Source organism: Dysidea avara, chromosome 4, assembly GCF_963678975.1.
Source record: "Dysidea avara chromosome 4, odDysAvar1.4, whole genome shotgun sequence".
Lineage (NCBI taxonomy): Eukaryota > Metazoa > Porifera > Demospongiae > Dictyoceratida > Dysideidae > Dysidea > Dysidea avara.
The window spans coordinates 29800266-29816132 of record NC_089275.1 but is presented as its reverse complement, the minus strand read 5'-3'; the positions used below and the strand labels follow the sequence as shown (position 1 = coordinate 29816132).

Genomic DNA, 15867 nt, shown 5'->3' with positions numbered 1-15867 from the left:
CAAGGATGAGTCTGACTGCCATAGCCATGAATCAAGCTAAATGCCAACACTCCCAGATCAACCAGATTTCAATTAAGTCTTCCATGCATGTCAGGGGTGGTTTTCCCCTCTGAAATAGCGTGCACCCCTACAATTCGTCTGGGTGGTAATAATTACAAAGAGTTATACATACTGTATTATTTTATGGCTTTTTATATTGGCAAAACGCCATACACTGTACTTTTGTCTTTGAAATCACCCTCACAGCGTTCAAAAGCAGGTAGTGACCTTTTTATTTTGGTCTTTGACTTACACTAGGCTGAAGTTGCAATTCCAGAGAACCTGAAACCCCCTCTGAAAATTTCTAGATGGCGCCCTTGCATGTGAAATCATGTCCATATCCACCAGGCAAATGTTGATTTGGACCAAGATGTATTATATATGTGTGATTTCAGTGTATCTATAGTCAGACCAGAAATAGAATGCTCACATTAATCACATACCACCTAAAAATCCTAGGTGTAACATTTCACATGCTTCACTTCACACAAAACAGGTTAAATTTGTTCGTCTATTTTCAAGTGATTCCTATTCCAGCTGGTCAATGAAATTACAGTGGGATCACATGTGTTTGTTACAAAGCAGGCTGCTCTGTGTTGGATAGTTGAGATTTCAAGGTAGACTGCCAATGTTGTGGCATATTTAAGTGGAGGACAAATGAATACAGTATAATGCTTCATTATTTACTATACCGTATACAAATTATTCACAATGAAATAATTGATATCCCATTTTGATAATGATTTGTACCTCCAATTTACAACATGTTCAAGAACAAGAAATTACCACCCTTTTAATCTCCAACCATCTATGATTTTGCTTGGAACAATTTATCTAAAGACTCTAATTTATATCAAGTATTTAAATCTATAATTTGTAATTGTACTATATAATTTTATTGATTTTTCTGTATGCTTTCTTCATTTCCTTTTAAGTTGCATTGTACAGTATAGGTAAACAAAAACAAAATTTTCTCTCCCATCTTATTCTATGATTTCTACTGACGGAGAAAAATTTAATTATTTGTATAGCTACAGGCTTAAAATTGAAAAAAATATAAAGAAAGTGAATTAATATATAGCTAGTCAGTTTGCTTTCAGATATTTAATGTCTCCAACTACAACCAAAATTTCATGCATTTCATCGCTGTTCATCTGAACATTCCAAAAGTGACACCTCCTCAATAAACCATATAATTATTCTGTTTATTAGACTGAATTGGAAGTCATTCCTTTTCTTGTCAACATAACTTTTTAGTTAATTTCTCTGTGGACACTATGCTCTGAAACTGAAGAAATTGAGTGGTCTTCTATCTTGTCAAGATCAGCAGAAACAATTAATATCCAATCAGCTTTTGTATTGTAGTAACAAAACTTGCCTTGGTCATGCAATAAATGAATTGCTTGATTTATCAGGTAGGAGATTAATAATCACTGCATGAGACAGCTATTAATATTTTATTACTATCCTATTCCGGAGGTTCCACTGATAAAATGCAATTCCAGTGATGATAGCCAAGCTGCAAAGTTATGATTCAGAAAGCATTCCCATCCAGGATTCACAATGAGATAGCTATCTGGCATTAGTCCGCTGCACTGTTAATAAATCATTAACACAATATAGCCTCCTTGTGGTATCTGAATGTCACACACTACACAAAATTCCTTTAGATTCTGCTTAGACTGAGTTGATTCAGCTTGTCACCATACTTGTTTCCTATAGTGTAGTGTATAGCTACAGAGGCGGCTCCAGGATTTTTCGTGACTGGTTTCTGATCAAGAGCGTAGCTAAATATTTGAAGACCAAGAAAAAAGGTAACTGCCTGCTGAGAATAACTATACTCCACTAACTATATATTAATACCACTGATAAGCTGAGTACCTAAAAATCCTACATAGCTTGCTCTGAAACTGTGACTGCTTTATTAGAGTGAATGACAGCTCTATTAGAGTATCTTGATCCGAACGTGCTCGGTTTCCGGAAACCTCAGAAACCCCCCTGGAGTCGCCCCTGAGTGATGTATGCTGATTAGAAAGGCTGGGCCACAAACTGTACATGCTAAAGTCAAAGTAAGCAAAAAACAACTCACATACTAGTAAAGACAAGTCATGCATTAAGTTCCCTACTTGATATATACATCTGAAGATAAACACGCTGAGTAAGCTGAGTACTTTGTTACTAGTGACAACCAACAAGAACCTACAATCGGTCCTTAAATTGTTTCTATCTTTCTTGGGGTACGTTTATTCGCGTTTGATTAGGCCACTCCTAGAAAATTCATTGTTTCCCATTTCCTTCCAGCATTCAGATTCTCTTCCCGCATGGTCATTCATTATTGCAGTCAACTGAACAATTTATTCTGTGATTGCATAGCAGTAGCTAGTTTAGCATTCAGAAAGCCCAATTAGTTAGCTTTTCATTATTCAGGTTGATAGTTTAAATATTTCTACTGTATTTTTACCTGTAAGTTGGTTATGAATTTCGAAAATTAGTGGAAATATCTATAATGAATAATTGATAATGAACCACCCGCCCGCATGTATTTTTGAGGTCAGTGAAATGGGAAACAAGGAATTTTCTTGGAGAGGCCTTACCTGCTAGAGGTGTCATCGATAACTTCTACAGCAATGGTAAGCTGCAAGCTTCAATTTGAGAAAGCATTCCGTTCCGTCGTTTAGTCCATCGTTCCATTCCGTAGAATAGACCCCACCTTTTTACACCTACCAGGAAAACCGCTTAGAGCAATGAGCTGAAAATCAGTGTGTAGCTGGAATAATCATCATACAAAGTCCTTGCAGTAGTACAGAAGAATCGGATTACAAACCACTGATTCGAAAGCCAACTACGTGTAGCAAATGCGAGATCGAGATACTCTAATAGAACAGTCACCCTAATAGAGCATCAGCTACAATTATAACCAGTGGCGTAGCCAGGTATCCATGGATGGGTGGGCACACTCACCTACACATTTCACCCCATGCAACTAACTAGCATAAATGTGAGTCCATTCTTAGTGGACTCTACATAGCTACATTTGGTTTAAAAACTGTTTCAAAAGTGTATAAATGTATCTAGCTAACTAATAATATGCTACACTGCTGTTCCTGCAGCTTATTTCACTAGTCTAATGCTACTGCGCATGCAGGAATGATACTGTATCATACTGATAGAAGCTAGAAATCGAAACTTATTACACCTTCTTCCTTTAACTTGTTTGCATACTTGTACACAACTCTTTATACTCCAGCCTGGCTCTTGAGATAATTGTAGCTATGGCTTATTTCAACCAATTGCAATAATTGTCACCTCTAACTGACTTAATATGGTATTGTCTATCACTTTAGGCATAGATTATCAAGAGAGTCTATGCTTTAGGTCACTTCACCATAGATTATACTAATCTATGACTTCACCCCACCAAGAAAAGAACATTTGTGCTGATACTCTAGATGTGAAAAACACAAGTGGATTTCTCTTTCGTGTTCCTCTCTCTTCCCCACCTAAAATTTGGATCACGTGATGCTGTGCATTAAATAGAGAACACTGAAACTACTTGGATCCGTAAAGTAATTACTAAACTTAGATCAATACTGACCAACTGCTGATTTACAACGAAATCATGACGCTACTAAGGTATGCACTGTTTGTCTCTTGTTCGCAATAACAAAAGCGAATGGGCGTCGCTCTCCTAGGGAAATTTGGGCGGGCAAGTGCCCACCCAGGCCCACCCTTGGCTACGCCACTGTTTATAACTTACTCCATTATAGAATTATATTACATTGCAAGTTATTCTGTAGGGAGTTCAGCTACAACCAGTTAATCTTATAGACAATTCAGCTACAAGCAAGTCACCATGTAGAGAATTCAGCTACAAATATATTGCTGTAGAGATTCAGAACATTACAAGTCACACTGAAGAGAGTTCAGCTATAAACAAGTCACCCTGTAGAGGGTTCAGCTACAACATTACAAGTCGCTCTGTAGAGAATTCCAGTAGAGGGTTTCATCTATATAAACAAGTTAGCTACCCTATAGAGATCAGCTACAAACCACCGGCAGTTACTTTATACAATGTTCAGTTACAAGTAAGTCACTCTGTAGAGAGTTCAGCTACAAACATGTCACCATGTAGAGAGTTCAGCAACCAATCAAAAAACCACCCTGTAAAGAGTTCAGCTACACAAACAAGTTGTAACTCCATCGAGAGATCAGCTAGAAACAAGAAAGAGCTCAGCTACAAACAATAGATCACACTGTAGAGAGTTCAGCTAGAAAAAAGTCACCCTGTAGAGAGATCAGCTAGAACCAATTCATCCAGTAGAGAGATCAGCTAGAAGACATCACCTTGTAGAGAGTTCAGGTACAAACAAATCATGCTACAGATAGTTCAGCTACACACAAATCACCCTGTAGAGAGATCAGCTAGAAGAAGTCACTTTGTAGAGAGTTCAGATACAAACAAATCACCCTGTAGAGATTTCAGCTAGAAACAAGTAACCCTATAGAGAGACCAGCTAGAAAAAAGAAGTTACCTTGTAGAGAGTTAAGCTACAAAGAAACCACCCCATGGGAGAGTTCAGCTGAAACAAATCACCCTTTACCCAGAGACCAGCTAGAAAAAGTCACTTTGTATGTAGAGAGTTCAGCTACAAAAAACCAACCTGTAGATAGTTCAGCTGCAAACAAGTCACCTGTAGAGAGTTCAGCTAGAAACAAGTCACACTGTAGAGAGATCAGTTAGAAACAAGTCACTCTGTAGAAATATCAGCTACAAAGAAACCATCCTGTAGAGAATTCAGCTACAAACAAGCTACACTGTAGAGAGATCAGCTAGAAACAAAAATCATCTTGTAGAGAGTTCAGCTGCAAACAAATCACCCTGTAGAGAATTCAAATACAAACAGATAACTCTATAGACAGTTCAGCTAGAAACAAGTCACCCTGTAGAGAGATCAGCTAGAAGAAGTTACCTTGTAGAGAATTTAGTTACAAAGAAACCACCATGTAGAGAGTTCAGCTGCAAACAAATCACCCTGTAGAAATTTCAGCTACAGACGGATCACACTGAAGAGCACAGTTGAGGTCGTTACTCTGAAAATGTAACTAATTACATATTACTTGTTACTTTTACGCAATGTAGCGCATAGCAGCCTACAGTTACATATTACTTACTGAAAAAAGTTACGAGTTACATATTACTCACTACTATGAGGGCTGTAACTTGTAATAATATTACTTATTACATTTGTTCATTACAAACTATAAAATAAGTTCAACCTTCTAAATACAAGCTACCAGCCTACAACTACAAGTGACACGAGTGAGACACGTGTTTCTCTGGTGTAGTTAGTTCAATTGCGAATTTTCTATAAGAGTATAGTGACTGTTCTATTAGTATCTTGATCTTTGCACAAAAACTCAAAATTTATTACCTTACTTTCTTAACAGTGTACAGGTGTACAATTTAGCTATACTGTAAAGTCGGGTTGTTAAGCGCATGTGCTTACATTTTTCGGAGAAACTTTTTGTAAAAAATCATACTATCTGTTAGGCGCATACGCCTAATAAATAATTATGGTGAGTGTAACGCGGAATCACTACATTGTAATAGGGTAGTTAATAGTTTGTGCTGGTCACTACGCCAGTAATTGACTCCATTTTTGGGTGAAATCCTTCGTGATGAACGAGATTATCACTATCCAGATGGCTGATTTGCTGTATACATAGCGAAGGGAGACCTCAAGGGAGGCGTAAGTGCTTGAGGAGACATTAATTTTTCAGCACTTTCAGCATTTCTTGCTGTGTTTAGCTCTATCGTCGCATTTTGCCATGTGCGCTTATCATCCATGGTTAATTTTATAGCAGTACTGTGGAATCACCTATCTTAAGCACATTTAAACAATGTATTAATTATAGCTAAGTACAATCACTACAATTTATTCTTAATTTAATCTGTTGTACTATATACTCCATATGGAGGTTTCTATACAGTAAACAAAAAATTTAATTTAATTAATTAATTACAAGAAATGCGTATGCGCTTAACAAATAGTGTGCGCTTAATAAACACATGCGCTTAACAACCCGACTCTACGGTGGTGTACATTTAAACTGTTGTCTGAGGGGGCACAGCACCCCTTACCCCCCTCAGATCCGCCTATGTAAAGGGCACTCCCCATACACTATCATTCTTTGTCCATGCCTATAACGCTACCTGTCCATGCCTATAGCGCTACGCTATCTCCAGTCTTGTCTGGACCCAAAATGAAATCAATTGCATGCCTGGATACAATGCGCCTTAAAAGGAAGTAACGTGTTACATTCGTTACAATTTCCGGATGTAATATCCATTACATATTACTCGCTACTTTGTCATGTAACGTGTTATATTACTCGTTACTGTAAAGATAATATTATTACGTAACGTGTTACATTTACATTTTTAATGCGTTACCCCCAACTCTGCTGAAGAGAGTTCAGCTAGAAACAAGTCATGCTGTAGAGAGATCAAAAGGAAGGATCAGGTAGAAGGATCACCTTGTAGAGAATACAAACAAATCACCCTGCAGATGGTTCAGCTACAAACAAGTTACCTAGAAGAAATTACCTTGTAGAGAGTTCAGTTACAAAGAAACCATAATGTAGAGAGTTCAGCTGCAAACAAATCACCGTGTAGAGAGTTCAGCTACAAACAGATCACCCTGTAGAGAGTTCAGCTAGAAACAAGTCATCATGTAGATAGATCAGTTAGAAGGATCACCTTGAAGAGAGTTCAGCTACAAACATACTACATTGCAGATAGTTCAGCTACAAACAAGTCACCCTGTAAATAGATCAGCTAGAAGAAGTTACCTTGTAGAGAGTTCAGCTACAAAGAAACCATCATGTAGAGAGTTCAGCTGCAAACAAATAACCCTGTAGAGAGTTCAGCTACGAACAGATCACCCTGTAGAGAGTTCAGCTGCAAACAATTCACCCTGTAGAGAGAGCAGCTAGAAGAGGTTACCCTGTAGAGAGTTCAGCTTCAAAGAAACCATCATGTAGAAAGTTCAGCTGCAAACAAATCATCCTTTAGAAAGAAGTCGCCTTGTGGAGAGTTCAGCTACAAAGACACCACCATGTAGAGAGTTCAGCTGTAAACAAATCATCTTGTAGAGAGTTCAGCTAGAAACAATCATCCTGTGGAGAGTGCAGCTATAAGTTACCTTGTAGAGAGTTCAGCTACAAGGAAACCACCATGTAGAGAGTTCAACTGCAAACAAATCATCCTGTAGAGAGTTCAGCTAGAAAAAAATCACCCTGAAATGAGTTCAGCTACAAACAATGGGAGTTTCAGCTACAGTTCAGTTATTTAAGAAGTCACCTTATTAACAACGGTATGTGATAATCATGTAGTGTTAAATATATAAATATTTAATCAGACAGAAGCTAAACACACAGTTGCTTCCTTTGTTCCATAATTCCTGCAGTAAAAAAAAAGTAAGTTAAAAGGAAGCACCGAAGCCAGTTTATGGCTGGCTTTGTGGCTTGCAATACAAAAAGAAGTGATATCCAAACCAAAACAGCCATGCTGTAAAAAAGAGTGCAGCCCCCAAAAAGGCCAGGATGAAAAAAGATGTGAAATCCAAGGTGGCGGCCAAAAAATAGCTGTGATGATAGGTTAATGGCAAAAATTTTAATTACAACAATTTAGGTGAATTTGGTGCTGAATCCTAGTGGAGGAAGCAACTAAAATTCACCTGAATTGTCGTAATGCCATTAACCTACCATCACAGCCATTTCTTGGCTGCCACCTTGGATTTTACATCTTTTTTCACCCTGGACTTTTTGGGGGCTGCATTCTTTTTTTACAGCTTGGCTGTTTTGGTTTAGATAATTAATTTTTATGTGTACTATAGTACAGTTGTCTCAACATATCACTTGCAACTTACATATATTGTTAGGTGTGCTTCGTTGAAAAGGACAAATTCTTTTGTTAAGTTAACAGGTGGTGAGACAGCATCACTCAATCCAATAGTAGAATCGTCATAATTATGTCCATAAGAATACAACTACAGCATAATAGTAAAGTTAAGAGCAATAACTTGTCATTAGCTTATGAGAACACTGGCAGCACAGTAATATGCAACATAAATAGGCTGCTATTATAAATCAGTTTGTGGGAAACAGCCTATTGTGTAACCAGTACATATACAATCAGACTTGTCAAGTATATTTTACAATTTTTATCCTAAAGCATAAGGGATATGTACAGTACATACATAGTTGTTTTATGTTGTTGTTGTATTTAAGGTAAATATATCAGGACACTTGAAAATAAGGATACCAGCATAATTTGTACACCTGGAAATGGTCCCAAAGTATATACGTATTTCTTAGTATGTAAGACACCTTGATAATAAAGATGTCCTTATTATACAGGTTTCATTGTACTTCACTCTTGTTCTTAGCTTTCAGTTGACATTTTACATTTTTACCTAAAATATATTGTGTTACTAGCTCAATGTGTAGCAGTCACTATTTTCAACTGTATAAGAAGGGGATCTTAATTGTTAGTGTAGGCCATCTATGTTGTGGTAATAAATTTTAATGTGTTTTCATCCACTGTCACTGATGGCAACTTGTTTTGTTTGTCAATCAGCATATATATATGTGACCTGGTCTGCGAAAAGGGCTCTTATCGCCTTTTCAATTATGTAAACATGGTAACTAATAACTTAGCTTGTGAATAAGATACAAGCCTACAATTTGGTCACTGTACACTCCTAACATAGCACTAGCTGAGGGTGTAATTACAAGATGATAAATTTAGCTGATCAGGAGTTATGATTTGCCAAACTTGGACAATTGGAAAGGCTATAAGAGCCCTTTTCGCAGACCGGGTCACATATATATATTGCTATTACTACTTAGCACCTGCAAGAGAAGGCTTTTCACTAAAGATGCTATATGCTTGGAATTTTTGTTTCAATGACAAAAAATTCCTTAGCAGGCAGCATTATGGATTAGTGTGCTCATTGTGAAGAACAAGCCCTTGGTCCTCCAATTCCTAGGTCCACTGTTTATACAACCAAACAACATCAACTATTTAAAGAATGATCACTGTAAATGCAAGCAATAACTAATCAATGATCCATTTGATTGCAGTATGTAACAACAATGGTTGTTGCCAAAAATATTTTTGTAACTAAGGTGTGTAAAAGTGGGGTGATAAAAGCATTGCTATGATAAACTACTCAATTCAATTAATTCAATGCAATTAATATTATGCTATAAACTGTCCCATTGTATGAAAAGTTGCAACATTACTTGGTGTATGTGACTAGCCATGCAAGAACAAAAAATGCAGGTTAAAACTACATCCCATTACATAACAGGTCATATCTCACTAAAGGAATAGAATATCCATAACTGTAACTTGTATTACAAAGTCAATTGCCTATGGCATCATGCCTTAATGGAATAATAATACAGTATGAGTAATATAGGTTTAGAAAAGTAGGGAAATTTTCACATGCCCTCATTCCCTGTATTCATAAGCCCAGTAACGTATTGTTTTCTGGAAAGCAAGATGAGTATATGTGACCGGGCCTGCGATAATAGGACATGTGGGCACATGATTTTCGTCTCATTTTTCACACTTTCATCACTCATAGCTTTTTGTACCATTATGCTATGGCATTGCAATTTTCAGATCTTAGAAAGCATTTAATTGGCAAGTTACAGAATGGTAATATACTTTTCCAGAGATATTACCTGTAGAGTGATGGGGTATAGTTTGTGCCCACATGTCCTGTATTCGCAGGCCCGGTCACATATACTACTTCAGTGAAATGCTATAAATAAGTTACACAATTATTGTATTTGTCATAATAATAATACAGTTTAAGAGTCTGCAGCTTCATACCATATAGCTGAGTTATATGATAGAGACATGATACTGGTTATAACCACACTAACCATTTTCTATTTCAATGTTGGGCCACTATTGTGAATAAATTTTTGCCATGTACAGTAGATTAAAATCAAAAGCAGATTATTGAAACTGTTACTTCAATCAGATTAATTGTTACTTCAAGCAGATTTTTGGACTATCTTAATTCCCAGTACTACATGAGTAATATCTGTGACAATGCTAATTTGGTCTTGTATATTTATTCGTTAACATCAGTATTATTTAGTTTCTCAATCCCCATCTGCATTATCATTTCCTGACTACATCAATGATGTTTAGTACTAATGATGGCTGAACGCAGCCACTAAGCAGCTCTGTAAGTTAATAACTAGTTAAAGCAGTCTAAAATGCTGTATTCTTAGTCATGTGGACTATGTATTTCAACTATCTAGCATGTAAAAAATATAATTTTAATCCATCCACTTGCATTGCTATTTTCACCATAGATGGATGAGAACCTATTAATTACGTTTATGTAGCCTAGTGATTGTTAACAATTAGAATTATAGGAACCATGTACTATCTAAATTCCTCACACATCATACACAGGTTACTGTAATTTAGGAATCAAATAACTATCTTGCTCCAAAATTCATAAACTATTGAATACTTTAAAAAAGGATGAAATACTTACCTCTGATAAACATGTTGATACTTTTGGGTCACAAGCTACAATAATTTCATGCGGTTTAAACACACAATAATATGGTTACATACATTACAAACCTGTCTGAGGATTATTATGAGACAAATCAGCATCATAACAGTTGTCTTTTGTGCTGTTACTTCTCAAAGTAGTAGATATGTTACCAATAGTCTCCCAAACACTATTATTACACTGTAGCATGTATTGAACCTCATACATGTTATTAGGATCTGAGTACGATAATGTTACATTGATCGAACTGTTATACACATAAATGGAGAGGCACTCATAGTCTGTAGTGTTGTTTGTAACATTTGTCATTTGATGACCAAAATCATCTGGTGGATTGTCGATATTACTGAGATCTTTAATGGAACACTGTTGAACACTTATTCCAACAATGGTTAAGAGCAATGTACATAAGGTATTCAATATTTTCATCTTCCTAGAACACATTATTGTATGTGGTAAAATGTTATTCATCCAATACAATAAATTGCAGTTAGCTAACATTCTTGGTGTGGGAATAGAGATTTTAAACTAGTTAACCCATACCAAAGTAGGAAAGTCAACACATTTTGTGAAAATAGTTTTATGGTAATTTATCAAGGTGAAATGAATTCAATATGCTGCACACAGATTTAGAATATCCTATACAGTAGCTAGCTAGTGAAAAAAATATTTGAATAGGGAAAATTTTAATGAACTGGATGATTGAGTACTTTTACTAGTAAAGTAAATGCTTCAACAAACTACACTAAAATTCTGATCAATTGCAATGCAATTATATCAAACTTTGCCTACACACTACACTGAATCATAGATCTCAGCTACATTTTAGTACCTGAAGAATATACTTTATGATTGTATAACTTTAACCTAGTCATAGCTACAGTATATGGAATGAGCATGTTGTGTTTGCTAAAAATTGAAATGAGTCTTGAATGTTCACAACACCTTGCCAAATGCATGTGTACAGTCCCAAAGCTTTCTTGCAGCTAGTTATCAGAACTGCACTGAGATGTCTTCTCAGGGTCTTTGGAGAATTCACAAAGCTCAATTCCACATTTCTTACTTCCTCATTGTATACATACAACAGCACAACAACGGGAAGGTATTCTATACACGCATTCACTCATGTCAGGCTCATGTTTTTGCCCTACAAAAATGGTGGACATATAATTCACATAATTTTTTACATTACAGAGTTGACCACACCTTCCTGTTAAACCCGTCTTTATCTGGGTATGTAAATCATTCAGCTGTCCAGTACGTTAGTACCATCCCTTTCCTGTGTATTGGGGCCGCTTGTTAGTCTAATTTTACTCTGCAAATGCTGCAAATTTCAAGCCAATGTTTCAGTGGACAGTGACTGCCCCTAGAATTCAATTAAGAGGACACATGCCCCTTGTTCCATTACCCTAGGTTAATATCCACACACTTAGAGTTGTATCTCAAGTTATAATTAAACCACATCATGAATATATATATTGGGTATGGTTGTTATCAATCTGAGGCCGAGGTATTTGTAGCTAGCTAGCCATAGTGTACCAACGCATTAACATTACCAAAAAGCCTATTAATTTTTTGAACTGTCTTTGATATACCTTTGTACAGTAGCATCTTTACATTGTGAAGTAAGAAGTTACTACAACAGTGATAAACTTAATTTAAAATTCATATTATGGCTGTGAACTAAATAGATTCGTTTTACATGTTCATGATAAATGCTGATAACTTTGAATTTGGGAAATTTAATCGTTAACAACCATCCTTTTAGAAAACAAGTGATGATCATTGGAATACAGCTAATTATTTTTTGAAACCTAGATGCGCTTGCACACAATTCCACAAAAAGACATATCATTGAGTAAAGTTACATAGCTACCACTAAATTTAATCGATAATAATTCTGAAGGTAATAAAGAGAGTTTATATGATACATTTTTAAATTATGATGCAAAACATTGTAAAAGAGTGAAAACAAGTGCTTTAAAGTATCTACTAATTGATAATAGTTTCCATGGCATCTAGCTTTGTGTACAAAAGTTAGTAGGTACATCCACACTAGAAAACCTGTGTCGATTACTTCATGCACCTTGAAGATATACACTTTACAGAGAAACATCAATCAATTTTGTTAAGTAGTTTATGCCTTGGTGCACTATAACAAAGATATCCTACAAGTGCATATGTGGTTCAACTAGCTTCTATCCCACACTTTGAAACACTTGGCTTCATAAACAATGTGACAATTGCTGAAAATAAAATATGTGACTGGGCCTGCGAAAACACGGCATGTGGGCACATGATTTTTACCTACTTTTCAAACTTTCATCACTCATAACTTTGTGTCACTTTGTGCAATGCATCACCAGTATTTTCAACCCAACCATATCCAATTAGTTCCACCCATACCATTTGGTTATCAACATCGATACATGTGTATGTTACTTGTACTACCCAGTGATTTTCCCAGCCACCAAGATGTCATCTTTCTTATGCTGAACGTTTAATTTGATTTAAAGTGGTGGAAATGCAATGCCAAATAATATTTTGATATCTTCAACCTTCAAAGACTATCTATTTTTGTGTACAGTATGTGTAAAACCTTGATTTAATATGTGTAATTAGTTTTGTGCATGTGCCTGTAATTGTTTTTGCTGTGTCTGTATGTGTTTAGTTGTAACTTTTTTTGTCTGTATGTTGTGTTTTGTTTCCTCTTTCAGGAAGAGTGACATTGCCAACTGGCTAGAGGTTAAATTTAAAAATCAAATCAAAAATCAAATATAATATATTGCATGTGCATACAAAGTATAGCTACAATTCAGCACCAGGATTTGTGTCTCACATTATTAGGCTTTGGCTGCAAATACATTTGCTTTCTAGCAAATTTTCATGACGCAAATACACTGGACAAACTATTTGGTTGGAACCTAGGTAAGGGTGCATCATCAGCCTTGAATTTAAGGGAAGACAACGTCTTGACATAGATACAGCTGGTCCTGTCTAGTTACACAATGTCATGATAATCTCTCCATTGCACATGACTGATGTCTGGCTAGGAGTCACGGAGTTTGTCTGCATGTATCGCCTCATATATACACTTCATAAGTCTGAACTTTCCTTTGTCTCTTCAATCAGAATTCTTGTAGCTACTGAATATAGTGAGATAACATTAATTTTAGTTATTAAACAGCGTTCTCTGATAAAACAGAACAAAATACTGTGATTCTCCATGATTAAATTGGTAACCAGGAATTGATTTAGTAGATAATCCAAATTGCCACCTACTACAGTTACATTGGCGCTAAATTAGGCTCAAAATATAGCTCACAGTACAAGCTCAATAAACTGTTCATTCTTTAGCTTCACTGGCATGATTCCTGTGAATATACATACTATTAAATATTCAATCTCAAACAGATTATCTGAAATCAATTGCTGCGTGGGAAGAATCTAGCTGATGCACTACACAGTCTAGTGATTCACTGAGTTTGGCTCCCAAAACCACTCTTTCTAGTTCTGGATCCTCTCAGAGCCAGTCTCAGGGGTTTTGGGAGCAATTCCATTTTCCTTACTTTTGTCGAGGACTAACTAGCTTATATAGTTTTGTATTTAGAATTAGCACTTGTAATTAGGTAATTATTGGTGTGCTGTAATTGGAGCTGTGTGTAGTGTTGTTCAATTAGAATCAGAATAGTGTGAGCATGTGTCACTTGAGTTCGTCGTCCACTTCCCTACCCTATCACAAGCCGAGACAACTTTCTCATTGCATATATATATCCAATAGCACAACAACTGGATGGCATTGTGAATACTCATTTACTCATTTCAAGCTTCACAATTTGCTCTACAAAAAATGGCTGACATATAATTCAGGTGATTGTTAAGTTAAATAGGTGACCACACCTTCCTACTAAACCCATCTATACAACTTATGACTTTAGTGAATCACATGATACATCCAAAAGTGGTGTACATTACTGATTCGTATACTTTTGCACGCACAGTTGAAGGTCACGTGAGGAATAGGTTTAAACATTTACTCTGTTAGAAGATGTAACCAGTCAGTTGGGATGTTGCTTCCAAAGATAATTGATTGTTGTGATGATGTATGGGACTATTCTAAGAGCAGCATGTTTCAACTGGAATGGGAAGACTGTATTAGGGATAATTTAATTGGAGAGAAGCAACTAGTTTCAATCAATAGATTACTACTTAATGAGTGCATTGAAGCCAACATTTTTTTTAATGGATGATCACCAAGGTACCTGTATCATGATTGATTCCAATTTAAATGTGGAAAAATCATGTGACCTATAGCTACTGATCTTTATGATCACTCGACAAACTTACAGTAGCTACAATTTACGCATGAAGTAAACAATGTGCACCAAATACAGTATGTAGTCATAATCAAGAGCTATCATAATAAGCTGCACACAGTAGTATACAATAGCTATGCATAACACACTTTAAAATTTCTCTAGTAAGAGCCCACAAAGGTGGGCTCCAAAATGCATGCATAGTCAAACTGTTTGTAGGCTCTCCTGCTGGGCATTGGAAGACAATTGACCCTGGAAGGTGATGGGCATTCTGTCTTGGAATACCAGGCTGTTAATTGTACAAGTTCCCTCCCCCAATTGTGGAAAGCTTCCTTTGCCACTGCAAGTAACTAGTTATAATACTATGAAGTCACACTTTTACTTTTTTGTGGCTTTAGTTGTATTAATTAAATTTTTGGTTTCCATAACAATACACCAAATTTTAATATTTACAGAGTGATATTGATTCAAGGAATTGTTGATTAATATTCATATGGTATAATACTAGACATAGCTAATTATGAATGATATTATGATTGTGTATACTTGTACCATAAGCATATTCATACACAATAATGTGGCACACAAATAATACTCACACAGTATGTGCCCAAACAAGCAATTCCACAGTCTATTTATTTCACATATAAGTTAAGCATATCATTACATTAAGGAATGCATATCATTACATAGTTTAGGGGAAAGCTATTAGTGGGATTGACGGTGAAACATTGACACTATTGCACTCTTACACATTTTAGCTAATCACAACCATGAAATCACTGTCAATGTTTTATTAATGGCTAAATCTGTTTATTGCTATTATGAAATTGTTCATCAGTGTTGTACAGATGTAATAATCTGGTTAGTTTTAGTTACCAGCTGGTGGACCTTAACTC

General features: G+C 36.0%; 1 protein-coding gene across 1 annotated transcript in view; it reads right to left on the bottom strand.

Moving 5' to 3' along the window:
• Positions 1–15867, bottom strand: part of LOC136254620 (uncharacterized) — a 91806-nt gene that overhangs the window by 69811 nt on the left and 6128 nt on the right. Inside the window, exons 2-4 of the mRNA XM_066047364.1 lie at positions 10721–11085; positions 10629–10663; positions 7971–8090 (exon numbers count right to left, since the gene is read on the bottom strand). Of these exons, the coding sequence (XP_065903436.1) occupies positions 7971–8090; positions 10629–10663; positions 10721–11081 (516 nt within the window). The 5' untranslated portion in view covers positions 11082–11085. The remainder of the gene's footprint in view (positions 1–7970; positions 8091–10628; positions 10664–10720; positions 11086–15867) is intronic.